Consider the following 23,405-nt stretch of genomic DNA (forward strand, 5'->3'; position numbering starts at 1 on the left):
GACAAACCTCCAAAAAGGCAACAAGGATCCTGTACGTTGGGACCCAACAACAATATTATGAACCGAGGCGATCGCAAAGTGCAAAAACTCCTAAGTATTAGGAAACCAAGTGCAGGGCTCCTACAAAAGCAAGGATACAAGATGGACTATGGTGTGATATGGGTAGACTTACAACTGCGGGGAACTAACCACTACCCCAGGTAAGCAACAAAGTTCAATAGCAATGCAAGTAGCCGAACAACAATCAGGATGTAGTCACCTGAAGGACAACTTATGCATGTACTGAGGTCAGGTAAAATGAAACACTAGCCAGATGATCCCAATGAAAATGAAATAATCCAGCAAGCAAAGGCTACGGGGTGAGACTAACCTGGCAACAACTACAAAGTCATCCCAGATACAAGCAGTAACTGCAAGTACTACAGACCAGACAACCACTGGAAATAAGTCAAGATGCAGCAATAACTGAGTTGTACATACAGAAAGTAAACGTAACAGTAGATACTGACTGAACTCCACTGTCACATATGTAACTTACATATGAGGGGAAACTATACAAATATCTCACATCACAGATATACTGTTACTTGAGATAATAGATATGCAATTGAGGGAAATACTGAGGACCTAATCACTGATGGTGTTCAAATATTTCAAACAGAAGATCTGATATGACTGATGATAGTGATGAAGCCTATAATGGGATATGGTATATGATGAAATGAAGAAACAACACAAGACAAGACAAAATACTTATGGTAAACATGTTAGTGGTTTGCTGAAGAGAGATATGTCCACACGGAAGGAAAGACAGCAGGAACAGCATGGAAAAAGAAGTACTGAGGATAGAGTCTGACACAGGTAAAGTAAGAAGGGTATCAATGCAAATATCAAAAGTATTGACAGAAAATATATCAAGTAAAAAAAACAAACTTTGGATTTTGAAATTGAACTGTTTAAGTTAAATGTTAAATAATTTCAAATATAAATTTGGAATCAAAGTCAAATAATTACCAGCTACACTTAATATTAACCTGAAATTTTGATCAGTGGTGAAATTTTGAATAGATATGAACTCCAATTAATTTTTCAGAATAAACTTGTCAGTGAGATGAAAATGAATCTATACTATATATATATATAATTTAAATAAACACTGTAGACATAGAAATGTGGTAGAAATAGAATTTGTACTATAATATAATCAATACTCTGTAAAAGTCAATAGGATTATAAATTTCAAACAAATATAAACATGATAAACATATAATATATATCACAGGATAAATACAAAATATATAGGGTGGATCACAAATGTCTCGAAAGTCAGGCTCAAAAGTCAATGTCCTGAATTTGTGAAACACAAAAAATCAAAAGTCACAAGGTCCATACACTTCATAAACATTGATGAATGAATTATTCATTCACATAAGTGTATATGATGTCCTTGGAAACTGCATGAACTCTTCTATGTTGAATTCCATCTAATGAATGATGAACTGCCTCTTCTCACTGTACAAGTGATGATGCTGATGAAACTAGCAGCCCCACGTTGCTGGACACATCACACCACGCCCGGCTACAAAATGGCGCCCCACGTTGGGCGCCATTTTGTAGCCGGGCGTGGTGTGATGTGTCCAGCCACTGGGCTGCTAGTCAAAACATGAGGCAGTTCTTGAAGATGATGATGATTTTATTCTTTTGTAGTAGATGGTGGGAGGGAAGCTGTAAACAAGAGTCCTCCCTCCATAAAGAGTTCATGCAGAATGCATGAGGAGGGCAGGTGAGAAAGGAAGTTTAAAGAAGTGGACCAAAGGGCCAATCAGAAGAAAGGTAGCATCTGACAGGTATTAAAAGGAAGTCAAGATGCTTCAGTCACATAAAGTGGTGGACATGTCTAAAAATAGATAGGGGGAAGTCCAGGTGAAGCTGGAGAAATTACAGAGGCTGCAGAAGGGTATCAGGTTGGTGTTAGTTGGCTGACATTCAACTGCAGACAAGGACAACATATAATGAACATATAATGAACACAGAATGAAGTGATGGTGATAATAGATGAACATGTATGTATATATGTATAGAATGAATCTAAGGGGGGTTATAAGTGGGTGGTACTTATGTGGCTATAACTCATTCAGAGTTAGCACCACCACCCGGCTACAAGTGCAAAGGACATTATACATCCCATACTTTCAGAGACATACAGAAATCATAGTGCTATGAACATTGTACATCCCATACTTTCAGAGACATACAGAAATCAGTGCAAAGGACATTATACATCCCATACTTTCAGAGACATACAGAAATCAGTGCAAAGGACATTATACATCCCATACTTTCAGAGACATACAGAAATCATAGTGCTATGAACATTGTACGTCCCATACTTTCAGAGACATACAGAAATCATAGTGCTATGAACATTGTACGTCCCATACTTTCAGAGACACACAGAAATCATAGTGCTATGAACATTGTACATCCCATACTTTCAGAGACATACAGAAATCAGTGCAAAGGACATTATACATCCCATACTTTCAGAGACATACAGAAATCAGTGCAAAGGACATTATACATCCCATACTTTCAGAGACATACAGAAATCATAGTGCTATGAACATTGTACGTCCCATACTTTCAGAGACACACAGAAATCAGTGCAAAGGACATTATACATCCCATACTTTCAGAGACATACAGAAATCATAGTGCTAGGAACATTGTACGTCCCATACTTTCAGAGACATACAGAAATCATAGTGCTATGAACATTGTACGTCCCATACTTTCAGTGACATACAGAAATCAGTGCAAAGGACATTATACATCCCATACTTTCAGAGACATACAGAAATCATAGTGCTATGAACATTGTACGTCCCATACTTTCAGAGACATACAGAAATCATAGTGCTAGGAACATTGTACGTCCCATACTTTCAGAGACATACAGAAATCATAGTGCTAGGAACATTGTACGTCCCATACTTTCAGAGACATACAGAAATCATAGTGCTAGGAACATTGTACGTCCCATACTTTCAGAGACATACAGAAATCAGTGCAAAGGACATTATACATCCCATACTTTCAGAGACATACAGAAATCATAGTGCTATGAACATTGTACGTCCCATACTTTCAGAGACATACAGAAATCATAGTGCAAAGGACATTATACATCCCATACTTTCAGGGACATACAGAAATCATAGTGCTAAGAACATTGTACGTCCCATACTTTCAGAGACATACAGAAATCATAGTGCTAAGAACATTGTACGTCCCATACTTTCAGAGACATACAGAAATCATAGTGCAAAGGACATTATACATCCCATACTTTCGGAGACATACAGAAATCATAGTGCTATGAACATTACAAATCACATACTGTACTTTAAAAGATGTACAGAAACCTTCATGCTAAGGTCAGCCAGAAATACGGATCACTTTATTGGTAACAATCATCCCATTTTCGGACCTACATAGTGCTGATATTAGTTCAACTACTGTTGTCCCTATAAACAGAAGACCAGCTGTGTGACTTCACCAGCATTACTACCGACAGTACCACAATGGTGCTGACACCAACTTGCATATCAAATTGCAAGTTTCCAATTATGTTTTCAATCTGAACTATGAATGAAACAAAAAAAAAACCTAATAATTTTCAGTTTTCAGCAAATAAGCTGTTCCATTTTATTACATTTCTAGTAGAAGGATTTCATTAACAATAAACAATCTCCATCACTACTAAATGTACCTTTCAACAATCCTTTTGAACCTGATCCTGATCAACTTAGATCAGAAGATCATCACAGGATATTGTTAATCCTACACAGAACAGGGTGGTGTATTTCCTCCAGACAATTGGATACAAAAAGAGGCATAATTTCAAAATATAAACTCAAAACAAAAAATCAGCAAATGGCAAAAGAATCCAACACTTACAATGCTAAATCTGAGCTGAAATCAAAGGCTTGACGTCTTCTGATCTGAACAACTCAAAATCATGAAGCATCTACTTTATCAATCTTACTGCAGGTTGAATAGTGTGAACCTTGGACCCGAAACACTATACTCTGCCCAATCACATTTACTGCCCCTGAACGGAGAGATTAGGTCCATGCTGGTGTGTAGCCTACCTGTAGCTCCGAGAGGGTGGCCTTTAGATATGAGTCCACCGCTGGGGTTGACAACATACTTTCCTCCATATGTGTTATCACCTCTGTCCACCATCTCGCCTGCCTTTCCTGATAATACACACAAAAGGTGTAACTCCAACATTACCTGAGCAGTGTTGGACTTTGAACTGAACTACTACGATCTTTCTGAAACATTACTTTTTTAAGTGTTGATAAAATCACGTAACAGCACTGTAGTTCACCTGCATGTGTAGTCAACAGTATAAAATGTCAACAAAGAGCAATTTAACAAGAGCTGTTATCACCACTGACATAAAAATATAAGCAGCAGTAATACAGAGCTAGCTTTACAACAAACACTAAAATCTAACTTGGAACAAAACATGACGTCATCATACATGTCATCAGGAGAAAGAAAGATGCCATAGTCTGGCAATATTAAAGTGAGTGAGTGAGTAGGGTTTTATTCTGCTTTCAGCAGTATTCCAGCAATATCACGATGGGGGACACCAGGAAAATGGGCATCACACATTGTGCCTATGTTGGGAATCGAACCCGGGTCTTCAGCGCGATGAGCCAACGCTTTACCCACTAGGCTACCCCACTGCCCCTGGCAATATCAGAGAAAAGGTTTTCAGAGCCAAACATGCATGTTCAGATAAATTAGTAGCATGGTCACAGTATCAAGGTCAATCAAGGTCAATCAAGGTCAATCAAGGTCAAAATTTAAAATATTGCAAAAAAACACACAAACAAACCCAGAACATTTATATTGAGCCTCACTACCTTCTAAACATATGCCAAATTCCTTTACATTTTGAACACAAAAGTCTAAAAAATAGCTTTTTCAATATGGTGGCCATTTTGAAAATTGGATTCAGCCCTATTGAACAAACTGGTGGCAACAAGAATGAGAAGTTTCAGCTTCATTGGTCCAGTGGTATCTGAGGAGACAAATGATCCATGATTTTTTTCCCCAATATGGCTACCAATAGCCATATTTGATTTCCGATCAAGATGGCTTGAACAAACTGTAACTGCACATGGTGACCATGTCATCCACCACGTTTCAGGCCTCTGGCCCTTTCAGTTATGAACAAATTCCAATTTTGATGCCTTGAACAAACTTCAACCCCTTCATAGTAGCAAACATCCACACAATTTTTCAGTTGAATCCATCAACCCATTTCAAAGCAGAAGCTGAAAATGTAACTAAAGTAACTGTAAACCAATGATGGATGACTTAAGCCTGCATGGCTTCTCAGGTCAGGTGAGCTAACAATAAGGATACAGCATTGTAAGCCACCTGGATATGTAGTCAACAACTAAAACTGTCAAGTAAGGCCACAATTATATAATTATACTTTTTTAGAAATTGAGATGAGTGAGGAAATATATTAGCTATTTCCAAGGACACCAAACTTGACTCTCAAAACATTGAAACAGAAATGCTTAAAACTCCCTCGTGTCACTGGAATTACTGTTCTCCAACTTGAGCAACAGCCAATCATCAAGTCTTTTGACAGCCACAGTCCTACAGTCATAAGATTCAGTACGATTTTGGTAACATGAAAGAAAACCTAGTGGAAGTGAAGAAGTAATGTTTTCCCACCTCACGCATGCGTAGTTGCATTTCCTGCAAATGACAGGGTTTCCTCACTATACTGAACCGCAAAAGAAACGTCACCATGGATAGATATATGAGAAACCTTATTTGTCCAAACACTGTAAACTTATATTGAGACATATTAAAAAGATGAAACTTGGCAAAACTGATCATCAAGGTTGAAATTAAAGTGTCAAATGTTCTTAAAGTGAAACACAACACTAGTCTCTGAGAAAATGGTATCACAAGTCAGTATCTCGTGTGTCCGCCATGTGCATTGATGACTGCCGTGCAATGTCGTTACATGGAATGGATAAGACGGTTGATGAAGGCCATAGGCACTTGAGTCTGACGCAGTTCAGCTGCAGTTGTCGGCCTTGGTCGGACGTCATTCAGCTGTCTTTGAATCTCGTCCCACAGGTGCTTAATGGGATTTAAATCAGGACTGAGGGCAGGCCACTGCATGGTTCTGATGCCATTCTGCTGGAGGAAGTCTTTTGTTGCTCTCGCAGCGTGGGCACAGGCGTTATCATGCTGAAACTTGTGGTTGCGGCTACATGCCAAATGAGGTATGGCTTGATCAATGTATCGAGCAGCTGTGACACCATTGCCTCTCCCTGGAACGATGTTCTGGAAGACCAAAGGGCCGACCCTCTGTGCAAGACCAATTCCATTCCACACCACACCATGATGCTCGAACCACCCCACGAGTCTCTCTCAACAACACAAGCATCTGCATAATGTTCGGCAGACTCTCTCTCTGCCATCTGCTGTTGAGATACAGAGTCTTCTCCACAGCTGGTGGCGCCAATGCTGGTGCTGTGCTGCCCACTGAAGACAGTCCCGGCGATGACGTGGTGACAGAATGGGTCCTCGGTGTGGCCTGTGACAGTGGAGGTGTCTGCTTGTCAATCGTCGACGCACGTTGTTCGCACTAATGTGTCGCTGATGTGTCCCCATGGTCTGTCCAGCAGTTTCCGCAGCAGTAACAAAGCGATCTTGAAGATGCTGTCGCACAATCTGACAATCCTGACGTCAGTTGGTGACCCTTCCACTACGAGGAAGGTCATCTGTAGTGTTGGTGGTCTGGAACCGTTGCTGGAGCCTGTATATGGTCCTTACATGGACTTGAATTGCATTAGCTATCTGCTGGGCGGTTTGTCCAGCTTGCAATCATCCAAGGGCTTGGTGTCGCTGATTTCTTGTCAATCTTGGCATGTGGTAGCGATTCAATAACGAATGAATGTTATCCGATCTGTATTTTTATAGGGCAAGAAAGAGCGGACCGCATGTGCATTTCAATTTGCACGGACCTCACGTGCATCAGTTTACCATGGCTTTTGCCGTGATGCGTTTGGGCGATCGGTTTTATTGTCATCTGCTTTGTTTTTTATCATCAAATTTCATTTTTATGGACAAGGTAATGTTAAATTTTAGAAAATTACCCAGATATTTAAATGCCAACATTTCATGCAATGTCACTTGGGGTGATGTTTCTTTTGCAGTTCAGTATATTAGATATGTTGGCAGTGAAGAGGTCTCTTGAAAATCTAATGGTGTGGTTGACAGCCAAAACAAGAATTTGTGGCTATGGTGTAATAGAGGAAAGGTATTCAAAGGCATTATGGGTTTTGTACCTGTGTGAGGAATGGACTTTGTACCTGTGTGAGGAATGGGTTTTGTACCTGTGTGATAATTGGACTTTGTACCTGTGTGATAATTGGACTTTGTACCTATGTGAGAAATGGACTTTGTACCTACATGAGGGATGGACTTTGTACCTGTGTGAGGGATGGGCTTTGTACCTGTGTGAGAAATGGACTTTGTACCTGTGTGAGGGATGGGTTTTGTACCTTTGTGAGAAATGGTCTTTGTACCTGTGTGAGGAATGGACTTTGTACCTGTGTGAGAAATGGACTTTGTACCTGTGTGAGGGATGGACATTGTACCTGTGTGAGGAATAGACTTTGTACCTGTGTGAGGAATAGACTTTGTACCTGTGTGAGGAATAGACTTTGTACCTGTGTGAGGAATGTGCTTTGTACCTGTGTGAGGAATGTGCTTTGTACCTGTGTGAGGAATGTGCTTTGTACCTGTGTGAGAAATGGACTTTGTACCTGTGTGAGGAATGGACTTTGTACCTGTGTGAGGGATGGACATTCTACCTATGTGAGGAATGGACTTTGTACCTGTGTGAGGGATGGACATTCTACCTATGTGAGGAATGGACTTTGTACCTGTGTGAGGGATTGACTTTGTACCTGTGTGAGGAATGGACTTTGTACCTGTGTGAGGGATGGACTTTGTACCTGTGTGAGGAATGGACTTTGTACCTGTGTGAGAAATGGACTTTGTACCTGTGTGAGGGATGGACATTCTACCTATGTGAGGAATGGACTTTGTACCTGTGTGAGGGATGGACATTCTACCTATGTGAGGAATGGACTTTGTACCTGTGTGAGGGATTGATTTTGTACCTGTGTGAGGAATGGACTTTGTACCTGTGTGAGGGATGGACTTTGTACCTGTGTGAGGGATGGGTTTTGTACCTACATGAGGGACAGACTTTGTACCTGTGTGAGGAATGGACTTTGTACCTGTGTGAGAAATGGACTTTATACTGTGTGAGGAATGGGCTTTGTACCTGTGTGAGGAATGGGTTTTGTACCTACATGAGGGACAGACTTTGTACCTGTTTGAGAAATGGACTTTGTACCTGTGTGAGGAATGGACTTTGTACCTGTGTGAGAAATGGACTTTGTACCTACATGAGGGATGGACTTCTTACCTGTGTGTGGAATGGGTTTTGTACCTGTGTGAGGAATGGGCCTTGTACCTACGTGAGGGGTGGGCCTTGTCTATTCTTACTCAAGTTATCACTGAAAGTCTCAGACAATTTTTTATTATATACTTTCATGGCATTCTGCTAGAAAACGAAATTGAACGATGTTCAACAGCTGGCCTTTTTGAATAATGTACTAACATTTTCAATGTCGCTAAAGAGTTGCTAGTTACCTGTGTCACAGAGCCCAAGAGCCTCATATGTGATGAGCTCATTGCAGGAGAAACAGTCGTGAAGCTCCACCACATGCACGTCATCCCGCTTCAACCCTGCAGCACAGCAACATCTACATTAACATCTTCACAGTTTATCTTGGCTCATAGCTGTTTTATTAATTGGTTTGGGACTTATAAATATCATTCCTTATGGGCAGCACAATGAAAACTGACTGCATTAAAAGAATACACACCAGCTTTTTGGAACACTTTATCAGCAGCTTTTTTGGTCATATCAAATCCCACCTGAAATAAGAGTTGGTAGAATGACTTAACTGTCTTAAACAACTATATATACCGTATTTTCTTGAGTATAGTGCGCACTTTTTTTCGAAAAAACACAGCTGTGTAGAAGGGGGTGCGCATTAAACACGAATTATGAGTTTGGATGTTTTTTTCCCCCATGGAAAGACATTACCGTGAGCACGAAACACCGGGAATACCATGTCAACAAATCCATACTGAAGTACGCAAAATAATTATGTAATTACACTGTCTGGCTATAAAAAAGTGTTCTTTGTATATCTGGACTTATGTTTGTAACTTATTTCATTGACTTTATTCAAAATTCCTTATAATCTGATGATATTGTTTTTATTAATTTCGGCGAAATCGTGTGTGAAGCGATCGGAAGATCGCACAACTCACCGTTATTAACAGCAACCACGGTCAGAATACCGCTATTGACGCCTTGAAACAAACTTTAGTTGACAGAGAATGGATACATATATCATAAATGACATACTTTGACTCGTTAAAAGTCATATTTGTTTTTGTTTGACGATTCTATGTCAACATGAAATTCTCGCGATCACGTGATCATGTGCGCGTGAGCCTTGACGGTGACTGGTCAGACATGTTCCATGTAAAAAATAATACCCGGGAATAGCGATCAGCTGCTTCGCTTAGGGTTATTATTATTTTAAATATGTTTATTAAAGGTTGCATATAATTAAGAAAATAATGGAATATATTATTCCTGATAAATAAAATAGTTTCAGATACAATTGTTGCCGATCCTTGCATTAAAAATCTTATAAAGTTATATCATTGGGTGTGTCTTGACCGAATCACCGGTCGATTCCAAGAAAACGTGTGTACAGCTGATTGCTGTTTCCAGCTTAGTTTACGAGAAAATACGCAAGGTAATCTTAATCCCTAAATATAAAACAATGCCTAGCAGAACAATAAATTCTATTTAAACGGTAAATAAACATGTCTGGTGATTTTTTATCTCAAATTTCGAATTTGTACTGATGAAGTTTCTCAGCACCCGTTCGTTTGCCGGACTTCGCTGAAAGGGTACAGTGTAAAAAATTTCTGCGCATAATATTCAAATTTCTTTTTTTCCAAAATATTGAACCCGCTAGAGGGGGGTGCGCATTATACATGGGTGCGCACTATACTCAAGAAAATACGGTATATATATATGTACCAAATAGCTTTGACACATATCATTAACTTACAGGTGTGAGCAGTGAAATGGATTAAATGGATCTACACTGTAGATATCGCTGCAATGAATTTACATCACAATGCTTTGCAGACCATTGTGATGTCACTGGTTACAATGACGTCACAATCAAATGACATCACTAATGGCTCTGCTACTGAAGCTGTTAGCAGTACTTTTTACACTGAAGACACTGCTAATTACTGTCTTCAAATTGAAAAAAGTTGAAAGAATGATGTTGGATGATAAATAAAATCTCACCCTCGTGTCTTTTGATATCAAATATATCAACACTTGTTGATAAAAGTGGCAAAAATCCTCGGCAAGCCTCGGATTTTTTCCACTTTTATCAACTCGTGTTGATATATTTGATATCAAAAGACACTCGGGTGAGATTCTCTATGTACACATAAGGGTACAATGTTATTTTAGTCTTCAAATGTACATGAAACATTTACTGGTGACTTCTCAGCAGCTGCCTCAGTGAGTCTAACCAAGCCTGTTTCTTACCATCTTCATACAACTGTTTTCATTGAAGGCTGAGGGCAGGTCTGTAGCCATCTCCATAGCAAGGATCTCCACAGCCTGTTCCTGCAAGTTGTTGTTCCTCACAAACTCCTCACTGGCTAACACTGCAGCAGCCGACCCGTCAGACGTGGGACTACAACAGAACACACAACATTTCAACAACATACACTACAGATACAAACTCTTCACTGGCTAACACTGCAGCAGCCGACCCGTCAGACGTGGGACTACAACAGAACACTCAACATTTCAACAACATACACTACAGATACAAACTCCTCACTGGCTAACACTGCAGCAGCCGACCCGTCAGACGTGGGTCTACACTGACAGTTTATACTGTGTTTATACTGTGTTTATACTGCACATGTAAGATACATCTACATGAAAAAAACTTTCAAACTCAGTCTACTGAAACAGAAGCAACCACTTTCTCTAACTCTGACTTATTACATCTTAAGGTAATCTGGTCATGACAAGGTCCACCCAGCCACAAGCTGATTCAAACCATCTTGACCAACACAAACTTTGATTTACTTACAAACTTTCACCTGAACTTAGGCCTGATCCATCTGTGTACGTCAGGAAACAGTAGTTTACCAAACAGCTTTGGACTAATACAACATAAAATTAATACTAGCACTTACCAACACTGTAGCTTGGTAAGAGGGTCGTGTATTTTGGGTGAAGACAGAATCTGTTCCAGAGAGTACTCAGTTTGGAACTGTGAGTACCTGCAAGCACAATCATTGATACTCCAAGCTCCATCAGCAACCATGGTAGGCGACCAACATTTTGTCTAACATACTACATGCAGCATGGGAAAATTTGTGGGTCCCATTTTACCAAAATTGATAATTTTAGTAAAATCTAAATATTTTTTACATTTGTATACTTATCCTGCATTACTCCGTATTGCATTTACTGCTGTCTTTGATAGAGAGACGAACTGTGTGAGATCCAGCTGCTGAAGAAAGTTGTTTCCATCTGTCCAGGAAGCAGCGCCCCCTCCCACACAGTCGGAACGTGACCCGGAAGACATGACGTCATGTCAAAACACATAACTGCTTTAACATAACATCGGAAACTTCGTGGGGAGGAAGCGGAGCGCAGGGGGGGGCACTTAGACTTCGTAATGCAGGATAAGTATACAAATGTAAAAAATATTTAGATTTTACTAAATTTTTTAACTTATCCTGCATTACTCCGTATTGCATCTTTATCAGACGGCACGGCCGGTGGGCATACCTTCAGATGTGAGCCAGAAGAAAACCCTCGACAAAGGTCCGATGAAATCGCACCACATGGACAAGAGATGACCGGAACACCAGCGACCATTCCTGTCAAAGGAAACGAGAGTCGATGCAAAAGAGGGAACCCGAAATAGGTGACAGAAATAGTATGAGGCGGGAATGCCAAAACTAGCACTGACCTAAGAGTGAATGCGGAACGCAGTAGAGCCCCCTAATCTGGGGTGATAAACACCAGAGAGTTCGACGGGCCCCGCTCAGGGTAACGGAGAATCAGTGGCGTCGGGGGTTGGTGACCTGTTGAGCTACCACCAGGGGACCAAAGCTATGAACGCCAGCGACATCTTCCAAGGCTACATCACGGAGGTAGTGGTTGGCGAAAACGGTGTCGGATCGCCAAAAACAGCCTTCCATGATCGATTTGAGGGAACAGTTACTGTGCAGAGCCATGGTAGACGCGACCGCCCGAATCTTGTGGGGGTTGTTAGCCTTGGGGGGGTCCAATCCGGCGACTTTATAAGCTTGGAGGATGACCGCCCGGAGCCACAGGGAGATAGTATTCCGGCTGACCTCCGACAGCGACGAAGGGGAGACCGGTAGGAAAAGGCGTTTCCTAGACTTACGGCAGGCTTTAGATCGTCGCAGGAAAACCTTCAGGGCCCTAACTGGGCATAATAAAAGCTCCTCCACGTCGTCGGCACCCACAATCGACGAAAGTGGAGGGATGGTGAAGGATCTATCAGGCTGTCCGGGGAGTTGATTCTTTGCGATGAAGTCCCAGCACAGCCCAAGATGAACTGCTCCATGAGTCCCGCGTTCGAACCGGACCCGAGAGACGTCGAGGGCGTGGAGCTCACTAACCTGGGCGTCCGTAGCCAAGGCCAGTAGAAACACTGTCTTCTTCGTCAAGTCGTAAAAGGAAGACGTGTGGAGTGGTTCGAAGGGAGCCTCCCGAAGAGCCTTTAAGACCACATTCAGATCCCACGCAGGCGGTCTGAACTTGGCTTTCTGGTCGTCGAGACGAAACGAGCGCAGCATAGACTGGAGTTCGGGAATTTTCGTCATTCTCCGGTCGTCCGGGATGGCAAGGACGGAGTTAATGGCGACCAGGTACGTGGAGATGGTAGAGCCTTTTAATTGACGCGTGCTGCGCAAGTACAGAAGAAACTCAGCCAGGAACTGCGGTGATGCCATCATCGGATCCTGATTCTTGTCAGAGCAAAACGCCTGGAACGAGGACCATTTATCATCATATAGTCCCCGTGTAGATGGACGATGGGCGAAAGCAATAGCCTTGGCTGCTCTTGTCGAATAGCCCTTGGCTCCTAGGGCTTTTTGCAGATGTGCCAGGCGTGCAGATGAAACCGAGCGGGACTTGGGTGGGGCAACCGACTGTGTGGGTGGAGCAGCAGGTTGGACCACGCTGGCAGTTCTAGAGGGTTGTCTCTGGCGACGTTTCGGAGGTCGACAAACCAACTTCTGGCCGGCCACCAAGGCGCGACCAAAATCAGTGTCAAGTGTCGAGTGGCCTGGATCTTTTGAAGAACCCTGGGAAGGAGAACCGGAGGCGGAAAAGCGTACGCACTTAATCCCTCCCAGGGAACACTGAAGGCGTCGACTGCTACAGCGGCCGGATCCGGGACCGGCGAGATGTAAGTCGGCAGCTGGCAGTTCTGAGACGTGGCGAACAGATCGATGTTTGGAGTGGCGATTGTTTGACAAAGGACTGTGAAGATCTCTGGGTGGAGTCGCCATTCGGTGGGAGCCACCTTGTCCGGCCTGGACAGAGCGTCTGCCAGAACATTCTTGCAACCTGGAATGTGCTGAACAAGGAATTGCAAGTCTAAGCGGTCCACCAGGTCGAAGAATCGGAAGGTCTGGTTGAGCAGGGACTGAGAGTGGAGAGTACCCTGATTCCTCAGACACCACACCACAGTGATGTTGTCCATGGAGATGGTCAACTGGGCGTGACGGAGAATGCTCTGCCAGTGGGAGACGGCCAGTATGAGAGCTTCGAGTTCGAGGTTGTTGCTGTGCCAGTGGAGTCGATCTCCGGACCACAGCCCTGCAACTGTTTGAGTCCCCAGGTGAGCCCCCCCAACCCTGTTTGGATGCGTCGACGAACAGGTGGAGGGAGGGCTGTAGCGCGGTCAAGGAGACGCCGCCGCAGACGTTCGATTCCACCGTCCACCATCGGAGGAAGGGGTGGAGGTGGACCGGGAGGACGATGAGGGACTCCGGATCCTGCTGCCGGATAAAGGGTGCGAGAAACCGTTGAATTGGACGAAGTTGGAGGCGACCTCTGGCAGTCAGGTCTTGAGCCGACGTGAGGAGACCCAATAGAACCTGACATTGGCGGAGAGTTCGAGCCTGTTGAAGGGCAGGGAAGAGATGAGCGAGGATTTTCAACCACCTGTCTCTGGGGACTTGAAGGAGGTCCTGATCCGTGAGAAACAGGCCCCCGATAAACTGCAGACGGAACGATGGGGTCAGCTCCGACTTCGTCTGATTGACGATCCAACCCAACTGATTGAAGAGCCGCAGGGTAAAATCCCTGTGACGCAGTAGCAACGCCGAGTCCCGATTGTTGAGGAGACAATCGTCGATGTATGGATCGAAGTTGATGTTCCTCAGGTGTAGGTAGGCGGCGACCGGGCGGGTGATCCGTGTGAAAAGCCACGGGGCCGTTGAAATTCCAAATGGTAGGACCGCCCACTGGTAATAGGTACCATTGAAAAAGAACCTGAGGAAGCGCCGGTCGTTGGATGGGTACATGAAGATAGGCGTCCTGGATGTCGAGGCTGATCAGGGAATCGCCAGCTGAGATTCTCGTCCTGAGCAGTCGCAACGTCGTCATTCGGAAGTAGGAAGGACGTTCCAGGTAGTGCCGGTTGAAAGTGGAGAGATTGTGTATCATGCGCCAGCTGGTGGTCCCCTTCTTGGGCACCAGAAACACCGGAGAGTAAAATCCTGGGTGTCGAGCCGGGTCGTGTACGATCTCTATGGCCTCCTTCTGCAGTAGGGAAACGATGCTGTCGTGAAGGGGCCGAAGCTGGTGGGGTGAATAAGCGGCTGTTGACGGAGTAGACGTCAGAGGAGGAAGTGCAGCCAATGGGAGCTGGTACCCCTGACGGAGGACGTTGGTGACGAACGGGTCCTCCAGTATGGACCAGTTTCTCCAAAACCGGCCTAGTCTCCCACCCACAGGTGTGTCGGTGACCGGAACGGCTGGGGGTGGGAGGTCCCAGTCGTTGAGGTCCCGCCGGTCAACGCTTTGAGGTGGAATCGGCACCCTTGCCGGGGCGACGATCCCTTCGGGGCTGGTAAGGTATGTTTGGAGACGACCTTGAGGGAGGAACGGTGTGGTTTATAGTTGCCTTTGGAGGACTTGGCCGCTGATTGGTGTGTGACATGCTCCAAGGCTCTGAGAGCAGTTTCATCCCTGGCGAAGCTGGAGACTCGGGTGTGGGTAGCGCAGATAGCACCATTAAAAAGGGTAGGACCCGACCAAGGTTGTCGTAGTAAGGAACGCTTGAATTCGGAATCCCAGTCCGTGGAAGTCAAGTAACCCAACCGTCGAGTAGTGGTGATCTCCGCAAGTCCAGCTCTCAGGTGATTGCGCATGTGATCGATCTGGCGAAGTTGGAATGTCATAACCGTGCGCAAGTGGTCGATCCTGTTAGGATTGGATTCAGCGAGATCCTGGTCAATGGCTCTGGCAGATGAGGCAAGTGTAGATAGTGGCTTCAAAGTACGGCGCAGTACTGTTTCCACGAAAGCGAGTCGTGAGTCCGGCATATGTTTGGTGACGGACTGGGAAGACCCGGTCATTCGATGTAAGTCCTCGTCGAGGATATGTGCACCGTCGGCCACGTCGAAGGAGTGGACGGGGAAATCTTCCCGCCGGAAACGAGGAGCCTTGAACGACGGTGTGAGGGACAACTTAGCGAAGTCCTCGTCCAACGCCGTAACCAGGTCAGTGAGCATTGGGTCGGGTGGTAGAGAAGTCGGATTAGACCAGATCGTCAACTTTTTATCCACATCGGAGCCCGGGGAGGGAGCGACGGAGGCCAGACGGTCCGCCAACCAATCAGCAACCTGTGAAAGGCCCAAGTGTGTATCAATCTCGGGAGATGGAGGGTCATAATTGGGGCGAAATGATCCTTCCGAGGAGGAGGAACGACGTCGTCGTCTTTGTACGGGTGAGCGACTACGAGAGCGACGACAGGAACGAGCAGACTTGGACGAGTGCCGAGAAACAGTCGTAGGCCACGAGGTGTACAATGTTCGAGACCGAGAAGCACCCGATGTGGAGGGGGCCGCAGGAATCGAAGAAACAGTAGTCGGGGCCGTCGCAGGAGGCACCGTCGGCGCCGCTGAGGTGGGTTGAGCTTGCGCAAACAATGACTGCATCCAAGCTTGCATCCAAGATGGATCCATGAACGATGACGGAAGGGCATGTCCATAAGTAGGAGGCGCAGCACAAGTCAAAGGCGTCGAAGTAGTCAGAGGCGCCGTATACATCGAAGACATCAGAGGCGCCGGACCAAGGGGCGCCAGATACATCGGAGGCGCCAGAGGCGCCGGACCATGAGGCGCCGGACCAAGAGGCGCCGGATAAATCAGAGGCGCCGGACCAAGAGGCGCCGGATACATCAGAGGCGCCGGACCAAGAGGCGCCGGGTACATCGGAGGCGCCGGAGTTGTCGACGTAGATGGTGACAGGAAACCCGAAACGGGCGATGCTGCAGACGATGATGTCGAAGCAGGCGACGGTAAGGGTGGTGTAGGAGACCGTGTACAGTCAGATGTCGTGCCTTGGGAGGCAGACTCTACGTTGGATGGCATGTTGAAGAGTCGACGCACACGCTGGGTGAATCATTTCCGAGACACTCTTAGGTAGGCGGTGAAGGAGACTGGCGACAAGGGACTACAATAACTGCAACGCTCTGTGAGGGTACAGGGGGTTGTACAGTCCAGGCAGCAGGGGTGGGGGTCCCGTCCAGATTTATTCCCGCGGCAGCGAGAGCAGCGAGACATACTGGAATTGAAGCAAAAACATAACGATGTGTAAACACACAACGTGAAACATAATGTAACTCAACATAACTTATTCTTGTTACAAAGTTAATAAGAGCAAACAATTACGCTTCAAACACGCCAAAAACAATCATTAAACTTAATCTAAAACTCCAACCATAGAGCGAATTCAAGACACAAAACACGAAAGTACGTGGACACGTAGTGAATCGCAACAGGGCGGGAAAAAATGGCGATTAACCAAAATGGCGGGAAACAACAATACGCTCGGAAAAACCGTGACGAGAGTCACAACCCGAGCGAGAAACGTTACCAATTAACAATATAATGAAGGCAAAGGTAATACAGCAGACTTTTGTCGTAATAAACGAAAGAAAGTCAGGACCAAGAAAGCTTTAATAATTCCACTGAGGGATACAGTTCACGTCCGATCCATGTGGTTGACAAAGCAGTTATGTGTTTTGACATGACGTCATGTCTTCCGGGTCACGTGCCGACTGTGTGGGACAGATGGAAACAACTTTCTTCAGCAGCTGGATCTCACACAGTTTGTCTCTCTGTCAAAGACAGCAGTAAATGCAATACGGAGTAATGCAGGATAAGTTAAAAAAATTACATTAATTTTGATATTTAACCCTTATCCTGACTCACATATAACATTATATCTCATTTCTCAAACAAAAAGTGCAAACACAGTTTGCAAACGCTTCAGTTTGCAGAAACTCTTAACATCTACCCCCGAATGCAACCCGTCCGTGATACACACGTCCTGTCACAAAATCTTTGTTCTTGTCTTCTGAAGCTGGAGTACAGTCTAGATGAGTCGATCCTGAGTGGGGTTAGATGAGCTGGCAGATTATCCCATGAGACGGATAAGTATCAAATCGGTCTTACATATAGTATAGGAAGGTCAAGCTGGAGGGAGGTTAATTCGACCACTAAGAGTTGACGCAATCACTCAGACCTCTCGTGTGCCACACACAAATCCAATTATGTCAAGTAACCGATGGCACCCCTCACCAAATGACTATGATAATGAGAGTTACTATGTACATAACAAGAAAACAGCATTATCACTATCCCTCGCCATGGGGCACTTTAGAATTTTGTTTGTTCATATAGTAGTGAATAACATGGAAGTTAATGTTAACAATAAAAAAAGAGTTGTATAAAGCCTTTAGAAGATATAGGTGCTTGGGTCACTTTATGGCATCAGTAAAAATGATTAAATGTTAAAATTTATACACACAAAAAACCCTGTCCGTGGAAAAAATAATTTATGGCACCAATTCCCGATCTAAGTCTTGATAAGTATCTCTTAGATAAGCTTGCAAAGTTTCCTTCATGTAACTTCAGTAGTTTCTGGGGGGATAATAGTTATGTCTGATTGACAATCAAGACTTTTAACACAGATTCTTCAAGTACAGGTGTAACGTTCGGGGAGGAAAGTTCATCTGAATCACATGGTGTGCAAGTACCATGGGGCTGAACTGGTGAAGGCCAGCAACACCTTAGATGCAGACAAAGGCAGCGACTTGCAACAAAGCATCCCTCCATGATGCTAGAGAGGGAGAAATTACAATGAAGAGTCTGTGTAGAGGTGAGCGGATTGTTGGTACTGGCATGTAGTAAATCCCTAAATCCTCCAAAAGGCAAATGTTGTGTTTGAGACCTCTGTTCATATAGTTGGTGATGGCAGAACATACAGACAGTTCTGACTCCGACTTAGCTGTTCAGTAGTTCCGGTGAACTAGAATGTCCTCTGGTAAGTGTAGCCATATCAGATGACTGCTGTAATCAGCAATGTCACAGGCCAGGTGATTAGCCATGAAACAGAGCTGTTGGATACATCATCCTGTTCACGACGATCATCACCTTGTTTCATCTGGAAACGCCTTTCTTAATACGTTGAAGATATACAACAAACTCCTCTTCTGAGATAAACTGACAATAAGAACGATTGCCATTGGAACAATTGATGGGCTTCAAACTAGGACACATCTGGTGAGAATCAGTCCTTGATGTGTTCTTCTTACGAATGAAGCAGAAACTACCACCCATTGTAGAAATCTCGTAGAGAAGAATAAGAAGCAAACAGCAAAACAATCAAGCTGTCTGCCAATATATATCAGAACAAGTTCCCATGTGTGTTCTACAAGGTGAAACAGGCAAGAATGAAGGCTTGGGGGCAAGCCATGTATGTTATTGATGGGCTGTGTTTGGAAGAGGTGTTTCAAGTTTCTGCAAACAGATGTGTTTGTTAGCAGTGTTTCCACTTTGTGTTTGTAAAATGAGACTACATGCTACAGACGGGATTAAGCAAACATACTGATGAACGTGACACATTTTTCATGTACTTACGGATTATTTGTGGAATGTTTGTGGTTCTTGTATGCAATCTTTGCAAAATGTTCTGGTTTTGTTCCTGTAAATAATATCAATATTCCAGATCAGTAAACAAACAAGGACCTGAAGCTCACCTCTGTAAACAGACGTTTCTCGAATATGATACAAATTAGTTAAAATTTAATCATCTTATGGTATTGTGGTCAACACCTGATTCATCTTCCAAATGTATTTAGTTGCTCTGTATGTAGTACATCTAGTATGACATTTCAGGAATTAATTCCTCTTTCATGTAACTTCATGTGCCTACCATATTTCTGCATATGTTCTCGCCCAGCATTTCCAAACATTTGAGCAGAGACTGGACTTGCCTCCAGGCCGAATGTGTTCATCATAACCTCCACATGCTTGTCTACTGGGTTGGTGCGGTCTGAATACTGGAAACACACAAACATGTGGGATCAACCGTCAGGTTGAAGAAAGGCATTCATTCTACTCCTCTTACTACTTATGATCAATGAGACATACTACCGACAAAAAGTAAGGGAACGAATGATCTGAATGTAGCTATCCTTCAGCTGTACATTTACAATACTGCGGTGTTGTGTCTGAACGCAACGTCTAGTGACAATGCAATGAAATTTCACACAATGTATTAAGGGCATGAAGTGCACACGCAACACAGAAGACAAAGTGTGTGAGCCCTGTATGCAAACTATGCAAAATGTTCTGGTTTTGTCAAATGAGTACCATCAAGAGGGTGGGGTCGCCGCAATAGGTACCGTCAAGGGGGTAGGGTCACCACTATAAGTACCGTCAAGGGGGTGGGGTCACCGCAATAAGTACCGTCAAGGGGGTGGGGTCACAGCAATAAGTACCGTCAAGGGGGTGGGGTCACAATAAGCACCGTCAAGGGGTTGGGGTCGCACTAAGTACTGTCAAGGGGGTGGGGTCGCAATAAGTACTGCAAGGGGTTGGATTCGCCGCAATAAGTACCGTCAAGGGAGTGGGGTCGCAGTAAGTACCATCAAGGGGGTGGGGTTGCAATAAGTACCGTCAAGGGGGTGGGGTTGCAATGAGTACCGTCAAGGGGGTGGGGTCGCTGCAGTAAGTACCGTATATGACCGCGGATAAGCCGACCCCGTAGATAAGCCGAGGTGTTAATTTGACCATTGAAATACGAAAGAAAATGGTATGACCCGCAGATAAGCCGAACCAGGAATTAAAAGGCAAAAAACACTGCGAAGTCGGACTGCAAGACATGTGCCGGTACTCGCAGATATTCAAAAATATAAGATGAAAAACGTTGTAATTATATTGAAAAAGTCATTATTATTTCTAATAAAGATTTAACAAACCAGTCATCCACTTTCATAATGTGGGAAGCTGTTTCTCGTGGGTTTTTTTAATCTCATAATGATCGTTATATGTTGCCATCAACAACGAAGCGCCATTTTGTGAATCGGTGCATATAGAATTATGATCCCGTGAGAAAATATATCGGCTAGTGCGAAGACGCGCAGTTTGAATTCAGCATCGTAAGCGTGGCGTTTTCGTTTCAAACTCATGATGAGAATGTCAGTCAGTAAAAATATACCAACTTTTATAACCCCCTTACACCACTATTGTATGTTAATCCAATTGAATTAAATAAACTATCATACTATGAACACATTGAATGACCATCACTTACTCACAGGCTTCTCCAGTTTAATAAACTAATCTCTCGAAAACAAAGGAATTAAGCCCCTACTCCCAACACGATCGCTAAGCACCCACAACTTGAAAATGTTTGTGTAAACAACATGACAATACCAATCGGCCCGTTATTATCAATGCTCATTTCCTTGTGTACCGTGTTGCTTTAAACAACAGGAAGCAATCACAGTGGTCACCGTTTGTGACGTCACAGGAAACAGCTGATCACATGTTTTTGCAAATGGCGAACGGAATAACTCGCAGATACAGTTGTTTATTTGCCTCTTTCAATAAAGGTAGACACTTGTTCACTATCAATTTATGAACTTTGCAAAACGTACGTAATAGCTATTGGCGATTTCATTTGGGGATTATATATTATAGCTGTGAATTACATATATTGTTACATGTAAAGATCGCGGAGTTTACGAAGAATGATAAACTTTGAACATTCAATTGAAAACTTATTATCGGAAGTAGTAACATGCATAACTTTTTTTTTAATAATGACAACATTGGTGTATAATAATAACTTTATTGATAATTTATAACAATAATGTCTCTAGTCGTGGCAACTTCCAAACTTTCGGGAAGTTGTTATCTAACGGACCCTCATTCAGGCGATGTTTTTGACCGATCACGATCTGAAAAATACTATCATGAAAGTGTATCCCGTGGATAAGCCGACCCCTTTCTACAGAATCTTTTTTCTGGTCCTCAAAATTCGGCTTATACGCGGTCATATACGGTACCGTCAAGGGGGTGGGGTTGCAATAAGTACCGTCAGGGGGGTAGGGTCGCAATTAGTACCGCCAAGGGGATGGGGTTGCAATGAGTACCGTCAAGGGGGTGGGGTTGCAATAAGTACTGTCAGGGGGGTGGGGTTGCAATAAGTACTGTCAAACCAGTGGGGTTGCAAAGAGACCTTGGCATAAAACACAGCACCTAGACAAGATTGTCTGCTAAAAGCAACAACTTACCATAGGCAATAAAGATTGGGGTGGCATTTACATCTACCATGTAATGTGATGACGTATATGATACAATAACAATGAACACAAAGCTAAGTACCCTTTATATTGAACAAGTATTTGTCACAGAGTGACGAAATATCCCCCGCCTGTACACCATAGTACCAAATATGAAGACAATCCAGCGATTAGTTCTTGAGATATTGTGGCAACACCGTTTTCCAACTCCAAAAACAGATTTGCCTGCTGTGACCTTGAAAATGGGGTCAAGGTCACCAAATCTGACAGGTGGATGCGGTGTCTGTATATACACTATAGTTCCAAATATGAAGACAATCCAGCGATTAGTTCTTGAGATATCGCGGCAACACCGTTTTCTAACTCCAAAAGCAGATTTACCTGCTGTGACCTTGAAAATGGGGTCAAGGTCACCAAAACCGACTGGTGTCTGCGGTGTCTGTATATACACCATAGTTCCAAATATGAAGACAATCCAGTGTTTAGTTCTTGAGATATCGCGGCAACACCGTTTTCCAACTCCAAAAGCAGATTTGCCTGCTGTGACCTTGAAAATGGGATCAAGGTCACCAAAACCGACTGGTGTCTGCGGAGTCTGTATATACACCATAGTTCCAAATATGAAGACAATCCAGTGTTAAGTTCTTGAGATATCGCGGCAACACCGTTTTCCAACTCCAAAAGCAGATTTGCCTGCTGTGACCTTGAAAATGGGATCAAGGTCACCAAAACCGACTGGTGTCTGCGGAGTCTGTATATACACCATAGTTCCAAATATGAAGACAATCCAGTGTTTAGTTCTTGAGATATCGCGGCAACAAACAGGTGGGACGTACGGACGGACGGACGGACGTACGGACGGACGTACGGACGGTCGTGAATACTATATCCCCCGCTTCGCGCTTTCGCGCAGCGGGGGATAATAAAAATATCATTAAGAAAAAAAAAGGGTTGGGCTAGGCAACACCAGGGACAGACTGTAGGCCAATGGCGTAACACAATGTTTACAGATAAATTAAGGTTTTGCCTCCAATTCGCGGATGGCAGAAAACGTTGGCAACGATTCTTGACCATAATCGGTAGGACGACAGTAATGTCATGGTGTAGGGCAGTATCACATGACAGGCGTACTGATATGGTTATTGTGAATGGACATTTGACTGGCCAGCGATGTGTCGATGAGATTTTGCATCCTGTTATTCCATTTGCTAGAATTATCGGCAGAAATTTTGAACTGCAAGATGACCAAATCAGACCATATCATCAGTGATCATCTCCACTAGA

At 43.9% G+C, this 23,405-nt stretch overlaps 1 protein-coding gene across 1 annotated transcript in view; it reads right to left on the minus strand.

The window, feature by feature from the left end:
- Positions 1-23,405, minus strand: part of LOC124146184 (sterol carrier protein 2-like) — a 48,197-nt gene that overhangs the window by 13,462 nt on the left and 11,330 nt on the right. Inside the window, exons 7-13 of the mRNA XM_046516347.2 lie at positions 19,745-19,871; positions 19,450-19,513; positions 11,446-11,532; positions 10,781-10,931; positions 9,012-9,063; positions 8,776-8,871; positions 4,155-4,262 (exon numbers count right to left, since the gene is read on the minus strand). Coding sequence (XP_046372303.1) covers positions 4,155-4,262; positions 8,776-8,871; positions 9,012-9,063; positions 10,781-10,931; positions 11,446-11,532; positions 19,450-19,513; positions 19,745-19,871 — 685 coding nt within the window. The remainder of the gene's footprint in view (positions 1-4,154; positions 4,263-8,775; positions 8,872-9,011; positions 9,064-10,780; positions 10,932-11,445; positions 11,533-19,449; positions 19,514-19,744; positions 19,872-23,405) is intronic.

The sequence above is a fragment of the Haliotis rufescens genome, unplaced genomic scaffold (assembly GCF_023055435.1).
Source record: "Haliotis rufescens isolate VD_foot unplaced genomic scaffold, xgHalRufe1.0.p SCAF_2, whole genome shotgun sequence".
Taxonomy (NCBI): Eukaryota; Metazoa; Mollusca; class Gastropoda; order Lepetellida; family Haliotidae; genus Haliotis; species Haliotis rufescens.